Source organism: Ovis aries, chromosome X (genome assembly GCF_016772045.2).
Source record: "Ovis aries strain OAR_USU_Benz2616 breed Rambouillet chromosome X, ARS-UI_Ramb_v3.0, whole genome shotgun sequence".
In the NCBI taxonomy this organism is placed as follows: domain Eukaryota; kingdom Metazoa; phylum Chordata; class Mammalia; order Artiodactyla; family Bovidae; genus Ovis; species Ovis aries.
The window spans coordinates 127,336,641-127,350,902 of NC_056080.1; the positions used below are offsets into that span (position 1 = coordinate 127,336,641).

General features: G+C 39.8%; 1 protein-coding gene across 6 annotated transcripts in view; it reads right to left on the minus strand.

Annotated features, from left to right (window-relative positions):
• MID2 (midline 2) overlaps positions 1–14,262 on the minus strand; it is a 101,265-nt gene that overhangs the window by 15,107 nt on the left and 71,896 nt on the right. For 4 of the 6 annotated variants that reach the window (XM_004022435.6, XM_042242465.2, XM_060407741.1 and 1 more), the window contains 4 exons: positions 11,636–11,743; positions 10,126–10,274; positions 1,401–1,528; positions 69–302 (listed from right to left, as the gene is read on the minus strand). In XM_004022435.6, the coding sequence (XP_004022484.1) occupies positions 69–302; positions 1,401–1,528; positions 10,126–10,274; positions 11,636–11,743 (619 nt within the window). The remainder of the gene's footprint in view (positions 1–68; positions 303–1,400; positions 1,529–10,125; positions 10,275–11,635; positions 11,744–14,262) is intronic. The other 2 variants (XM_012107586.5, XM_060407742.1) reach the window with 1 other exon arrangement.

Here is a 14,262-nt window from a genome sequence, read left to right on the forward strand (position 1 = left end):
GCTGGGGGAGCTTGCACTGTCTACACAACACTATACTAAACAACCTAACATGTCTTACAAACACTTGCCTCGTGGCGCCCCGGCCAATCTTGAGCAGCTTACTGCTTCCTTACATTTCCTTATCTCTGGCCACAGGCCCCAACTACACCATGACTTACTGATGAAGTTAGCCTGGCCAGTGAATATGGTGTACTGAAGCTCATAGGAGCTGATGCTGAACTCATCATCTGAGATCCAGTGGACCGTAATGGTGTCATGGGAGGCAGTACAGAGTTCCTCTCGGATAGATGGTGGGTTGGGGGCTGTAACGAAAGGTGGAAAAGAAGGTAAGGAAAACATACTCTCTGTTCTGGCATCTTATAATTGTTACTCTTGCTAACCAACCCAACATCTGGAAAGGAGGTTTTCTTGAAAAGAAGCTTTAGATTGCACGTACCACACAACCTGAAGTCAAGTGCTGAGACCTCAAGTTCCCCTAACCACTTTTGCTTCAATGATATAGGGATTTTAGGCAAAGATCTAAGCCTAAATTACCCAGTAGACCCATTGTCTACTTGGCCTGCACTAACACATACGTAGCTATAAGAGCTACGTAGTCATGTGTTTCCTTATTATATGGCCTTCAATCTATTTTCTTTTTATTTCAAAATAAGTTGTATTATATATTTTGGCAGTATTAATAGGGATTAGTTGTGCAAATTAATATGAGTTTCCTCATCTGCAAAATGGGGATGATAATTACCTCACAGATTCCTTGTAAGGATCATGATGTAAAATTAATATATAGTGTCTGGCTTAAAGGAGATGCTCCATCAATGACACCTATTTTAATATAGTAACAATGATAGCTACAAACACGAAGCTATTATGTGTGTATATTTCCTCATGAAATGATCATTCAAACATCCTGAAGGCAGTCAGTATTTTTAACAGACAGGTTGTTGCCCTCATTTTCTAAAATTCTCTCTGCAAGTCAGATATTTCTTACATTTTTCTTCCTATTCCGCTAATTCTTAAATTTCCTTACAAGCATTTGGGTGGTACCTGTACTCATGTGAGAAATTCTCTAATATTCTTTAATTACTACCCGAGTTCTACCCTTATAACAGGTGACGTTATATTACTGACAGGCTTGTAAGGAGAAAACCACCAGCAACTTCTTGTTTTTTACCTTTAAGTAGGGATGGTGTGTATACCCATTCTGTCCTTGGAAATATTTGACAAATCATTTCTATTTTCTGTTACATGAATTAAAATATATTCTATCTAAAAAGATATATGTATCATTTTAAAGATTATAAAGGCATCTTTATAATATTGTCCTTTTCAGATTATTTTAAAGTAAAAGCCTACCAAAAGAAAAGAACTAAAATGGAAAGGAAAGCACAGTATTTTCACACCTGTTAAATAATCTAGCCCCTCCAGCAGTTTCTTTTCTCTGGAAAAATCTAAAGCAAAGTTTTCAAAGGCATCATTAAAATTGATGTCTGGAATCAGAACTTGAGAAGATGCAGTTGCCATAGCGACCCTGAAAGAGAGAAAAGTGCATCAACATACATCAAAATAGATTTGCAACCTTTATCCAATGTTTGATTTCTGGTTTAACAAGGTGAAGATAAATGACTGGTAGGACTTGATTAAAATGAAAAATATCATATCTGTCCTTTTCCAATGGAAACCATTTAAATTTTAATCATCAGGAACCAATTAAGGGTTATACCATATTTATTCACATATGTTCACTCCTCAAACACACTCCCCCATCCTGTCTTAATTTGGAGAAGTAAATACAGGATTTTTTTCCCTCTGCATCATTTTCCATCTGGCAGGCAGCATCAAAACTAGACCTCTGAAAGCTTGGTGACAGCAGTTTGAGAGATTTTTTTCTCCCCCCCCCCTATTTTTTTTTTAATGTTAATCAACAATCCAGCATGCTAGGGCTTGGTTAAAATCTTCCCCTAAATATTATAGTTTGTTTGATCTTTGATAACATTTACATTTAATTTTATTGCTCTCTAGTTATATAATGCTATGCTAGTTTTAGCTCCCTAACTAATTGTAAGAGTCTCAAAAGCAGGATCTGCATTTTATACCATGGTCCCTAACACAGTGTTGGACACATAGTGAATAAATAATTGTTGAATGACTAACAACACCACCACAAAGGTCACTTTTATCAGGCATTCAGTATGTATAAGACACCAGGCATGCACTTTACACACATTATCTAAGTTACTCCTTTCCATAACCCTGTGTAGCAAATGTTATTTCCATTTTGTAAATGAGACATAGTAAGGTTAAGGAACTTGCTCAAGGTCATACCAGGGTCAGAAAAAAAGAAATATAACTGAACCCATGTTCATTGGATTCTAAACTCTATACCCTTAACCATGTAGACAGTTACTTTAAAAAAAAATTAAAGGTATATTTTTACAATTGTCAAAAATTATTCCACATCAGAATTATCTCTGAGCTTTGATTGAAATATACATATTTAGGCCCTGTGCCTGACTTGAATCAGAGCCAATGAGAATTCTTGAGCATGCAAATAACAGTATGGAAAGAAACATTAACTTGGCAACAATATGCACCTTAGAGTGGAGAGAAGAGGCACTGAATGTAGGACGACCAGAGAGGAAACTTGTATGGTGAACTAGTTATAAGGGGATGAGGAGTTAAACAAATACATCTCCTCTTCACAGATACCCTGTTACACATCTACGACAATAGCTTTTGGCTGTTTCTGAAAATAGAGATGTTGCGGGAATAAATTTCAGGCCAGGACAAACAAGTGAAAGACTAATGTAATGAGAGCCCCTGAAGCGTTTTAGGCAGAGGAGTGATGAGCGCAAATTTGTATTTCAAGAGCAATACTCCAGCTGCAGCGGATGGACTGGAGGGGGTCAAAACTAGAGACAGATCAGCTTTTTCAGGTGTCTGGGAATGAGCAGAAAGCAAAGTGGTGACAGAAGAAGTATAGACAAATAAAACAGAAAGTTAATTCATAAACATGAAAATGAATAGCCAACAAATATATTTAAAATCCCAACTACATGAGAAATCAAAGAAATGTAAAGTAAAACGAGATAGCATTTATGATTATAAATAAAGGTATCATAGCAGCTTTTTATGTCTCTATTAAATGAGCCTACATATTTTTATTAGGACTGAAAATGACTCAGATTTTGGAGGCCAAATTTAGCATTACATGTGAAAATAGGTTCAAATGTAAATATTCTTTGATATTATAGTTCTAATTCATAAAATTTTTTAGTCTATGAGTTTGGTTTTAATTCTTAAGCCTTATGATCACATAATTTACAAAGTTTGTGCTGCTGGTATATCTCCTCTAATTTAATCCTTCTAACTGAGTTGGCTAAAGCACCATTACTAATCACACATATACAGTAGTTCTACAGTTGTATGTTGTTTTTGGATAGCTGTTTAAAAGACAATTCTGAATTATAACTTGGTCTGACTTAGTAAAGCAAAGTTTGCTACTGTATCTTGTCATGCTGAATTTTATAAACAACTGACCTTATAGATTATCTATAAAAATGGATTATCTATACACAGCTTAAATATTCTTTATTTAGCATTATATAGAAACCACACTAAAATGCCTTTCATTAACTAAAGGGCAACATTTTAGATACAGAGAATTTTAATTAAATTGGTATGTACTGTGCTTAGTCACTCAGTCGTGTCCAACTCTTTGCGACCCCATAAACTGTAGCCCGCCAGGTTTCTCTGTTCATGGGATTCTCCAGGCAAGAATACTGGAGAGGTTTGCCATGTCCTCCTCCAGGGGATCTTCCTAGCCCAGGGATAGAACCCAGGTCTCCCACATTGCAAGCAGATTCTTTACCATCTGAGCCACCAGGGAAGCCCAAGAATGCTGGAGTGGGTAGCCTATCCCTTCTCCAGGGGAATCTTCCTGACCTAGGAATCAACCTGGGGTTTCCTGCATTGCAGGCGGATTCTTTACCAACTGAGCTGTCAGTCATTAGTGAGGGGGAAGGAATAACTAAAATTTTAACTGAAGTCCTGGTTCTTAATACATAACAATGATTAATTGTGGGGAAGAATTTCAGACCCTGTGAGAGAGACCAGTGAGAAAGATATTTAGGTTATGTAGATTATTCTCAAGCCATACCAGAGTTAGCTATCTATTCCACCTACCACAGAGGCTATACTTGAGCCCATGAAAAGAAGATTTAGATATAGAGAGCTAGGAATCATCAACAGCTAGATGGTAACCAAAACCCTAGGAACTACAAGTCTGCAACAGGGAGAAAATGCAATAAGAAAAGAAAATAGCTTAAGACAGAAGCTATTTGCGACCCCATAAACTGCAGGGAACAAGCAGGGAAAGGTTTTTAAGACTGCTTTTAGTTTGGTATCAGGATGAGAGAGGCATAATCTCTGGTTGAGTGGATCTGGCAGCAAAGAACAACAGCAAAGAACAACAGCATTAAGGGGATAGGCCAAGGAAGAGTTGCTCACAAAGGTAAATGAAACCAGATATGTAGGGTGGAAAACCAGGAGTGTTCTCAAGCTAAGGGCAGATAAATTTCAAGTAAAAATGGTCAGTAGGGACAAATGCTAAGAGACCAAGCAAGATGAAACAGTAAGATAAAACAAAGAAATGTCTATTATAATTCAGCAACAAGTTATTCATCAGGTGACCCTGAAAAGAATACTTTCAATAGTGTGGTGGTGGCAGAAGACATTTCAGGGAGTTGAAGAGTGAGTGGGCATGATAACATACAGTGGTCTAAATATATGTTTTATCTCTGCTCTCATGAAATTCCACTTAAATGACAGTCAAAGGGGAAAAAAGACATCGTGAACCCACAAAGACGGGAATGGAAAAAGAGATGCAACTAAGATATTGTCAACAAATGTTTGGAAACTAGAAAGGGAATGGATGAGTGGTAACCAACCACAGGGCAGAGAAAGCTGGATCAAGAAGGAACAAGATGAAACTGATTTAACATCACAGACAGTTGAAGGTCTGCGTGAGAAACAGCTACACTGCCAGATCCACTCAACCAGAGAGTATGCCTCTCTCATCCTGATGCCAAACTAAAAGCAGTCTTAAAACCCTTTCCCTGCTTGGCTCCTGGAATAGTCAGACTTGTACCCTTCATTGCTCCCCTCACTCCCAGAAGCAGGAGATTGGTGGGTTCCTTCCAGGGCTAACTAAGCCAAGAGAAAACACCTACAGAACTAACACACACGGGGTCCATTCAATAAAAATCTAACATCCCGCCTTAAAATCCTATAGCAAAGCTCACCAAGCAACAAAATGTTCTCATTCTCTCAGATATTCCAATCACCTTTTAGTGGTTAAATTCAAAAAGGCAGTGAAAAGCTCCCCAAACATTTAGGGAAAGACAGAAACTAACAGAGAAATGGAACATGGAGGAAACCAAGACAATGCAGTTTAGAAGAAGACATTTTTAATGATCATTAATATCATCAGGAAGATAAATACAGTAAGTCCCCTACATACAAACCTTCAAGTTGCGAACTTTCAAAGATGTGAACGTAAGTTCCATCAGCGTCAGGTGTGAGTGAAACTGCAGCTTGCCCTCCATCTCTACTGCTGACAATCCTTCAGCTCTACCATCTCCCACCTCCTCTCCCTCCTCCAGTCAGTAACTCTTCTTGCCTGTTCACTTGATGCCAGCCCCTGTATGCCAGCTGTTGTACTGTTCTACTGTACTTCTCAAGGTACTGTACTGTAAGATTAAAAATGCTTTATTTTTTGTTTGTTTCTATATATTATTTATGTGGAAAGTATCATAAACCTACTACAGTACAGTACTGCGTAGCCAATTATGTTAGTTGGGTACCTAGGCTAACTTTGTTGGATGTACGATTTGGACTTAGGAACATGCTCTCAGATTGGAACTCATTCGTATGTAGGGGACTTACTGAAGTTTGTATACATGAAGCAAGGACAGAATGCAAAAAAGAAGAAAGGATCAAGAAAGAGCTCTTATTAAAAAAATATGAATCCTTAAAATTGTAATAGAAGGATTGAATGAAAAATTAAGGAAACATCTTAGACCTAGAAGATAAAGTCATGGAAAGTAGTGAAGAACAAAAGTTAAAATTTTACATAACCTCCTGCTCATTCTGCCTCTGTAACTCAGCTTGCTCCTTGCAAAGTCTGGATCACTTAGGTCATGTAGTCTCAGAAAGTGGGGATTTACAATACTAGGAACTGGAACTTATCTCACTCACCCTTGTCCTGCTCTTTGCAATTGCTCAGCCCCTGCACACCTGGTTAATCATGCCTGTCTGTGGAAAGGTCAGGCGTCTCCCTCCCCATCTTGACTCCTGTTCCCACACACATGAAACCCCTTAGTTTAAACCAGCCTATTAGCAGCTACTGTTGCTTGCTATAGTCTGTCTATAAAAACTCTAGAACCCCTTTGTTCGGGGCTCAGAGCTTAGAGTGTTAACTCCTCTGGGCCCGCTGGCATAATAAACCTGAATTCTCCAAATCTCCGAGTGTGGTGCTTGGTTTCTCAATTACTGGTTTCTGCAACTGTAGAAGAAAAGATTTCTTAAAATTAGAGGGAAAATCTAGGGTATCTGAAATCCGGCTCATGAGAGTCCCAGAAAGAGAAAAGGGAGAAGAGGGGGAAGCCATTGGCAAATAATAAAAGACAAATTCCTAGAACTAAAAGTCAATAGTCTTCAAATTGGAAAGACTCACTTGCTGCTGCTGCTGCTAAGTCGCTTCAGTCATGTCTGACTCTGTGCGACCCCATAGACAGCAGCCCACCAGGCTCCCCCGTCCTTGGGATTCTCCAGGCAAGAACACTGGAGTGGGTTGCCATTTCCTTCTCCAATGCATCAAAGTGAAAAGTGAAAGTGAATTCGCTCAGTCGTGTCTGACTCCTAGCGACCCCATAGACTGCAGCCCACCAGGCTCCTCCATCCATGGGATTTTCCAGGCAAGAGTGCTGGAGTGGGGTGCCAATGCCTTCTCCAAAGAATCACTTAGTGCCCAACAAAAATGAATAATAAAAGACTCACACCAAGACATATATTGGTGAAATTTCAGGAAAAGTGGCTTAAAGATAAGACCTTGAAAGCTTCAGATGTTAAAATATATGTCACATTCAAAAGATCAGAAATCAAAAAACTAGTGGACTTCTCAACACAACATGGAAGCTAGGAGACAATAGAGCCATGGCTTTCAAAATTATAAGGAAATGTTTTTCCGATCTTTCAATTTAGAAAATAAATTTAAAATAGTCTTTAAAGAATAAATTCTCAAAAATGTATTTCCCTTGTACTCTTTCTTAGGAAGCTAAGGGAAAATTTGTTCCAGAAAAATTAAGGTAATAAAATGGTACATGAAGGGGCAATCAGGTGGTATCTGATGGAGTCCTTAATTAAAAACAGAGCTGAGAAATCAAGGATACTTAGCTGGTTGAAGTTCTCAGGGCATATGACTAGAGAGGACAATGCAGAGAGAATTCTGAGAACTGGAAAGGGCTTTTGCCCCTAGTATTCAACAAAATACTGCTCAACACATGCATGTGGGGGAAAGTGCCCAATGCCAGAGAAAGAGCCATCCAAAAAAATTAGAGGGGACAAATACTAATGCTTACACAGGCCCAGGAATAGTGTATGTTCCCACTGGCCAGACCAGAAAATCTCATGATTCATGGGGCACTTTTTAAAGTACTCAGAAGGGTCTTGCCTCAGTAGTGGGGAAAAACTTCCCCTGACTAAATACTGCTTTGATCACACCTAACAAATTTTCAAAGCAAGACCTGAAAGGAACAAGCTATTTTCAAGTAACTTAACTGTGTCTAAGAACAAAGTTTAGGAATATTTATAAGAATACAAAAATATACAGCATCCAATAAGATAAAATTCACAATGTTTCGCATCCAATAGCAAATAACCAGACATACAATGGACAGAGGATCCTGGTGGGCTACAGTCCATGGGGTCGCAAAGAGTCGGACACAAGAGACTGAGCACAGATACACAAAGAGGCAAGAAAAGAAAACCCATAATGAGGAGGAAAAAGTAAGCAGTTGAAACTCACCCAGATATTAGAATTAGACATTAAAGCAATTACTATAACTGTATTCCATATGTTCAGAAAGCTACAGAACCCTGCTAACTTCCTGCTCATGCTCACCAAATGACTTTGCCTCCTATTTTAGAGAAAGAGGAGTAGATATGAAATGATAAAATCTTTAATTTCTCATACCAAACTGCTGGGCATACCAACATCCACATCCATTACTTGGCTACATACCTTCTTTTTTCCATACCTTCAGTTTTGCCCATCTCTAGCTGACCTCACATCCACTTTTAAACTCATTCATGTCTCTCCTATCTAAAAAAAAAAAATTTACAACCTTCCTTTATCTCATACTCATTCTAGTTATCACTGTATTTTTCTCTTTCCCTTTACAGGAAACTTCCTGAAAGAATTGTCATCTCTTCACCTCTAATTTACTCTTCTTAAACACTTAAAAGTTATATATATTAAGATAATATGTATGTGTGCTCACTCAGTCGTGCCTGACTCCTTGTGACCCTATGGAGGAGCCTGCCAAGCTCCTCTGTCCATGGGCTTTTTCAGGCAAGAATACTGGAGTGGGTTGCCATTTTCTCCTCCAGGGAATCTTCCCAGCTCAGGAATCAAACCCACATCTCCTGCGTCTCTCACATTGTCTAGCTGATTCTTTACCACTGAGCCACCTGGGAAGCCCCAATTAAACAGTCAAATATTGCTAATAGTAATACTGCAAGAAGTGGCAGTCTCCTCTCATCTGCAATTTCTGCTCTCCAATATAAGAATACTGAGTATTTATTTTGTACTGGGAATTATTTTTTAATTAATTATTTTTGGCTGCACTGAGTCTTTGGGGCCACACACAGGCTTTCTCTACTTGTGGTGAGCAGGGGCTACTCTCTAATTGCGGTGGCTTCTCTTGTGGAAGCCCCCTAGTGGCTCAGACGATAAAGAGTCTGCCTGCAATGCAGGAGACCTGGGTTTGATCCCTGGTTCAGGAAGATCCCCTGGAGAAGGAAATGGCAACCCACTCCAGTATTCTTACCTGGAAAATCCCATGGACGAAGGAGCCTGGAGAGTTACAGTCCATGGGGTTGCAAACAGTTGGACACGACTGAGAGACTAATGCTGCTCTTGTGGGGCATGGGCTCTAGGGTGCTCAGTCTTCAGCAGTTGCCCTGAGGCACGTAGAATCTTCCTGGAACAGGAATTGAATCCATGACCCCTCCATTGGCAGGCAGATTCTTAACCACTGGACCACCAGGAAAGTCCACATACTGGGCATTATTCTAAACCTTTATAAATATTAACTCATTTTACCCTCACAAAAACTTTATGAGATAGGCACTATTATTATTTGCAAATAAGAGAATGAGAATGAGACTCAGAGAGGTTGTGTGACTCCCCTATGACCAACCAACTAGTTTAGGTCAGAGGCAAGATTCAAACCCAGGGAGTCTAGTGCTATGGTCTAGACTTAGGTAGGGCATGCACCTATGTATGTGGCCAAAAGTTTCTCTGCCCCTAAACCAACACCAACATAGAAAGCTCCAGGCCTGAGTAGGTAGCATAGAGCTATGGCATCACTAGGGTGCATGGTTGGCTGTGTATTAGAAGAACTGGGAACATACTGTATATATAGCACAGTGAACTGTGCTCAATGTTATGAGGCTGTCTGAATGGAGGGGGGCAGTTTGGGGGAGAAAAGATACATGTATATGCATGGCTGAGTCACTTTGATGTTCACCTGAAACTATCACAACACTGTTAACTGGCTATACTCCAATACAAAATAAAAAGTTTTTTAAAAATCACTTTGGAAAAAACAGAATAAAGCTGGAATTCTTCAACATTTTGAAAAAAAAAAAAAAGGAGGTGGCAGAGACAGAGAAAGGGGCACCAGAAATCCACAGGGCTACCTACCACACTGAGGCTTAGTAAGTAGCCAGCTGGCAAAATCTTCAGGCGGCAGTGGCTACAAACATGCCTGAACTGAATTAAGTGACTTTAAGCTGGTCCCTTTTCCTAAGAGGAGGCATGTTGAAAGACCATAAGGAACTCACCTCTCAGCGATATTTTTTGCAGACTGGAGAAACCGTGCCTGGTCATTTTCTTTCAGGATATGCTCAGCTTGGTTGATGAGGACTGTTGACCGTTCAAGACACTGGCGGCAATTAGCAACCTGCTGTGCCAACTTTCTCAGTTTCATAACCTTAAAGAATTAGCAAAAGGAAAACAAGATAAACACATCCAGTGCTTAATTAAAAATGGTAAAACAACATGAAGGAGATCTGCTGCAGTGATACTAAAAATAAGACCCATGAACATCCCATGGTCCCTGAACTAACCACTCTGCTTCTCCCCCTACCCTCCATGTCTATTTTGCCAACTCCTCCCTCCATCCGCTTACTTACCCTGCAACACACTCAGTCATACACTCTAGGTTACCTACCTCCTCTTTTATTGATCATATTAATTATTTTGATTATAAAAGCAATGCATGGTCATTATAGAAAATAAAAAGTATAAAAAGAAATCCTACCACCTGGAGATCACCTTTGTTGACATTTTATTGTCGATATATTTTCATGTATATGTTTAATAAAAAACACCTCCTTTTCGAGTATCCACATTTATATGTATATATTTCTCTCTCTAGGTATTCATGCATACCTGTGTACTCACAGATCCGTGTTCTCAGAAACTTCAATATCTGTGTTAGTAAGGAACCACCAGCATGGCACAAATAAATGGTTATCACTCCAGGCTCTCAGAGCTTCTCCCATTGTACACATAGCATGAGCTCATCATCACTATACTAACCAGCAGACCAACAAGCATAAAATCAGATAGCTGCATGAAGGCCCACACCTCACCTTCTTGATCACGATTCTTCAGTTCCCATGTTAAAAGCCTGGAAGTCTTCTCTCTCTCTCCTTCATCCTTTTTACATATATAATCGGTTGATGATTCCCGTCATTTCCTTTCTAGCGATGCCTGTTATGTTCTTCCCTTCCATTTGTGCTGCCACTTTCCTGGGTTAGGCCTTCATCAACTTATACCAAGAATCATTCAGTAAGCCTCATAACTTGCTTCCCTGACTTTAGTATCATCATAGTCTGATCTATCCTGAATACTTCTGCTATATTTTTCAGTCTTTTCCCATCATAAGAAACTGAATAGAATGGCTTCCTTATGCCTTTCAGATTAAGCCCTAAGTCCTTACAATGGCAATCATGATCCTTCCATAATTCTGGTCCACAGTTCTTTTTGTATTGACTTAGAGTAAAGCACCAAATCTGAAGTGTACAACTCAATGATATTTGCATATACATATACCCATGTAACTACCAACCAAGTCACAATATGAAATGTTTCCAACACCGCAGACCTGCCATCATCTTTTCTGAATTCAGAGCCATAGGCCAAAGATTGCTTCTTCTTTGCCTCTCTCCCTAAACCCCCATATCTTCTTGCTTTCGTGATCCAAGTTTAAACTGGAATCATTGGAATGAAACTTGGACTTTTGTAAAGTCAACTTGGCCTTGGTCTCACTGAAGTGCTCTGTTTTACCTTTGTCTCTTTGATTTTGACAGCAATCATTTGCTTCCTCTGCTGGATGATCTCTACCAATTCGTCACATTCTTCCATAAGTTTTGCCTCATGCATAGCGGTATTCACCTGCCAAGAAAGTCCAGAGTATTACATAGTGATTTCTGCCCTTGTGCCCTTCAGGTTCTCAAAGGTCTGGACTAACAGCTAAGCATGCATAACTTCTTCCGTACCTCCCTCATAAGATCCACTCCTAGAAGAAGGGTAGAGATGATGGTATTAATGATGCAAGGGCATTGAAGCACCACAGACAGGAAGGTCTCTGGCCTCTGGTAGATCATGATGGTTAACGGAAGGCTGGGCAGAAGGACAGATGAGATGGGGGCATATTATTCCCACTGTGCAATTCCCTTTAATCTAGCACCCTGTCCTCCTGTTGCTCTTTTGGAAAGAGGGTACGAAGAGTTAAGTATATCAGGGAAAGAGGATCCCTCTCCATAGGTACAAGAATACGAAGGTTAAGCTTACAACAACATAATTCAACCATCCTAACAAAAATGTTTTCAGTTTTCCTGTTCCTTGCTAATTTCAAAATATATGAATGTTTAGCTCTATCTTCATATTAAGTATATGATTGTGTAGCTGGATTTTCACACAGTTGTCATCATGTTTTAATAGATATCTCTTACTCTGGGTTGTCCAGTATCGGAATACCTTTCCTACTTGGGGCTACTGACTACATCAAGATATCCTTACTGCAAAGTCAGGGTGGGAGGGTGAAAAAAAAGCCACCATTCTTCATCGTCTTCCCATGTACTCCCTTCTCCTGCCCATCTCTACTACTGTAGACATTAGATGATATGAAGTCCCTAGCTGGGCTAAAATGAGCACAGAGGATCTTTGGGCTGCCTAAATGTAAAGGGAAAGAAAGAGGAACCAAACTTACGTCTTTTAAGCACTCAGTGTATTAAGTAATTTATAGATAAATTATTTCATATAATTATCATAACCACTTTATAATATAAGAGCTATTTTTATTTCCATTTCACAAATGGGAAAACCGAGGCTAAGAGAATTTCAGTGACTTGCTCAAGACTGCCCAGCTGGGAAGTGGTGAGAACAGAATTCAAACAAGATGTGTCAAGGGAAACTCCTGGTCTGGCAAGGTGGGCAGATAAGGTTCAGTTCCATTTCAGCAGCCATCACAGAGGAAAGCTCAATCATTCCAAGAGTCTATTCAAGGATCATTTGAGTAGAGCTCTAAAAAGCTGAGGCATAGACAATGGATTTCTTGAGCAGCAAAACTGAAGTCGTCAGATGTGCTTTATTAGCAAGGTAGGGCTGCATTTTCACCTGCTAGCCCTCTTTGGAGGGCTCCTTTATGTACTCCAAGCCCAGCAAGATACGTGTCACTAGGCCCCACTGTCTCCTCTCTCACCCTCTAAGGTCCCTGCTGGTCAATTTTCTGTTTCCTATTAAACTGAAATTAAATATGCGTGCTGAATTTCAGCCTTCTTTCGGTTTATTTTCACTTGCCAGAGTGAAAATAATGCCACAGTGAGAGCTTCCATTTATTCTGAATGAACAGTCCCACTCTGGCCATCCAATTTTTTTTCTCAGACTGCTCACCTGTCCCTAAATTGGATCTTCCTTTCCAAGGCAGATAATATCACCCTCTCAAAGAATTCCCACTCATGTGGGAATCAGAGATTCATCTAGTGCTCCCTGGATCTGTGCAGAGACTATTTGGAGACAAAGGACAGCTCCTATTTATAGCTGCTGATGGTATAGTACACAGTGGTGTGGTTCCTTATTTCTTTTATTTCAGCTCTTGGAGTAACCTTGACTTAACACTCACTACATGCCAGGCACTGTCCTGAATAGTTTATATACTAGGTCTCTCAAACATCAAAACAACCCTATGGATCTTCTAATTAAAGTACCAGCAGAAGCTTTCTATGGTAGTGCTTCATCTCTTTAAAAGGATCTATTTAAATGGATGCCATATTATTTGAAAGTGAAAATGAAAGTCACTCAGTCATGTCCTAAAGTTTGGGGCTTCCCTGGTGGCTCAGTTGGTAAAGAATCCACCTACAATGCGGGAGACCTGGGTTTGATTCCTGGGTTGGGAAGATCCCCTGGGGAAGATAACAGCTACCCACTCCAGTATTGTGGCCTGGAGAATTCCATGGACAAAGGAGCCTGGCAGGTTACAGTCCATGGGGTTGCAAAGAGGTGGGCACGACTGGGTGACTTTCACTTTCATATTATTTGGGACTGTTTTGATTACTTTTAATAAAACCAATTCTAGCTTCACTTGAAAAAAAAAACAAACTACCCTATGAAGGAGGTACCATTAGCCCCATTTTACAGATAAGGAAACCTGAGCACAGAGAAACTGACTTGCTCAAGGCCCCACCCCTAGTAAGTGGCAGAGATGGAATTTGAGCCCAGAGCATCCATCTCTGAGAATTCACACCTTTAACTATCACACTAAACTGTCTCTCCAGTCTAGTATAGCAGAATCCTGTCTTCAGCTCCTGACAGTCGTTACCTCTTCTGCACTATCCATATTTATTTTGTCATCACATTCTCTTTAGTGTTTTCAGACTATCTATGTTCCCCCAGAAGGCCATGTACATCCATGT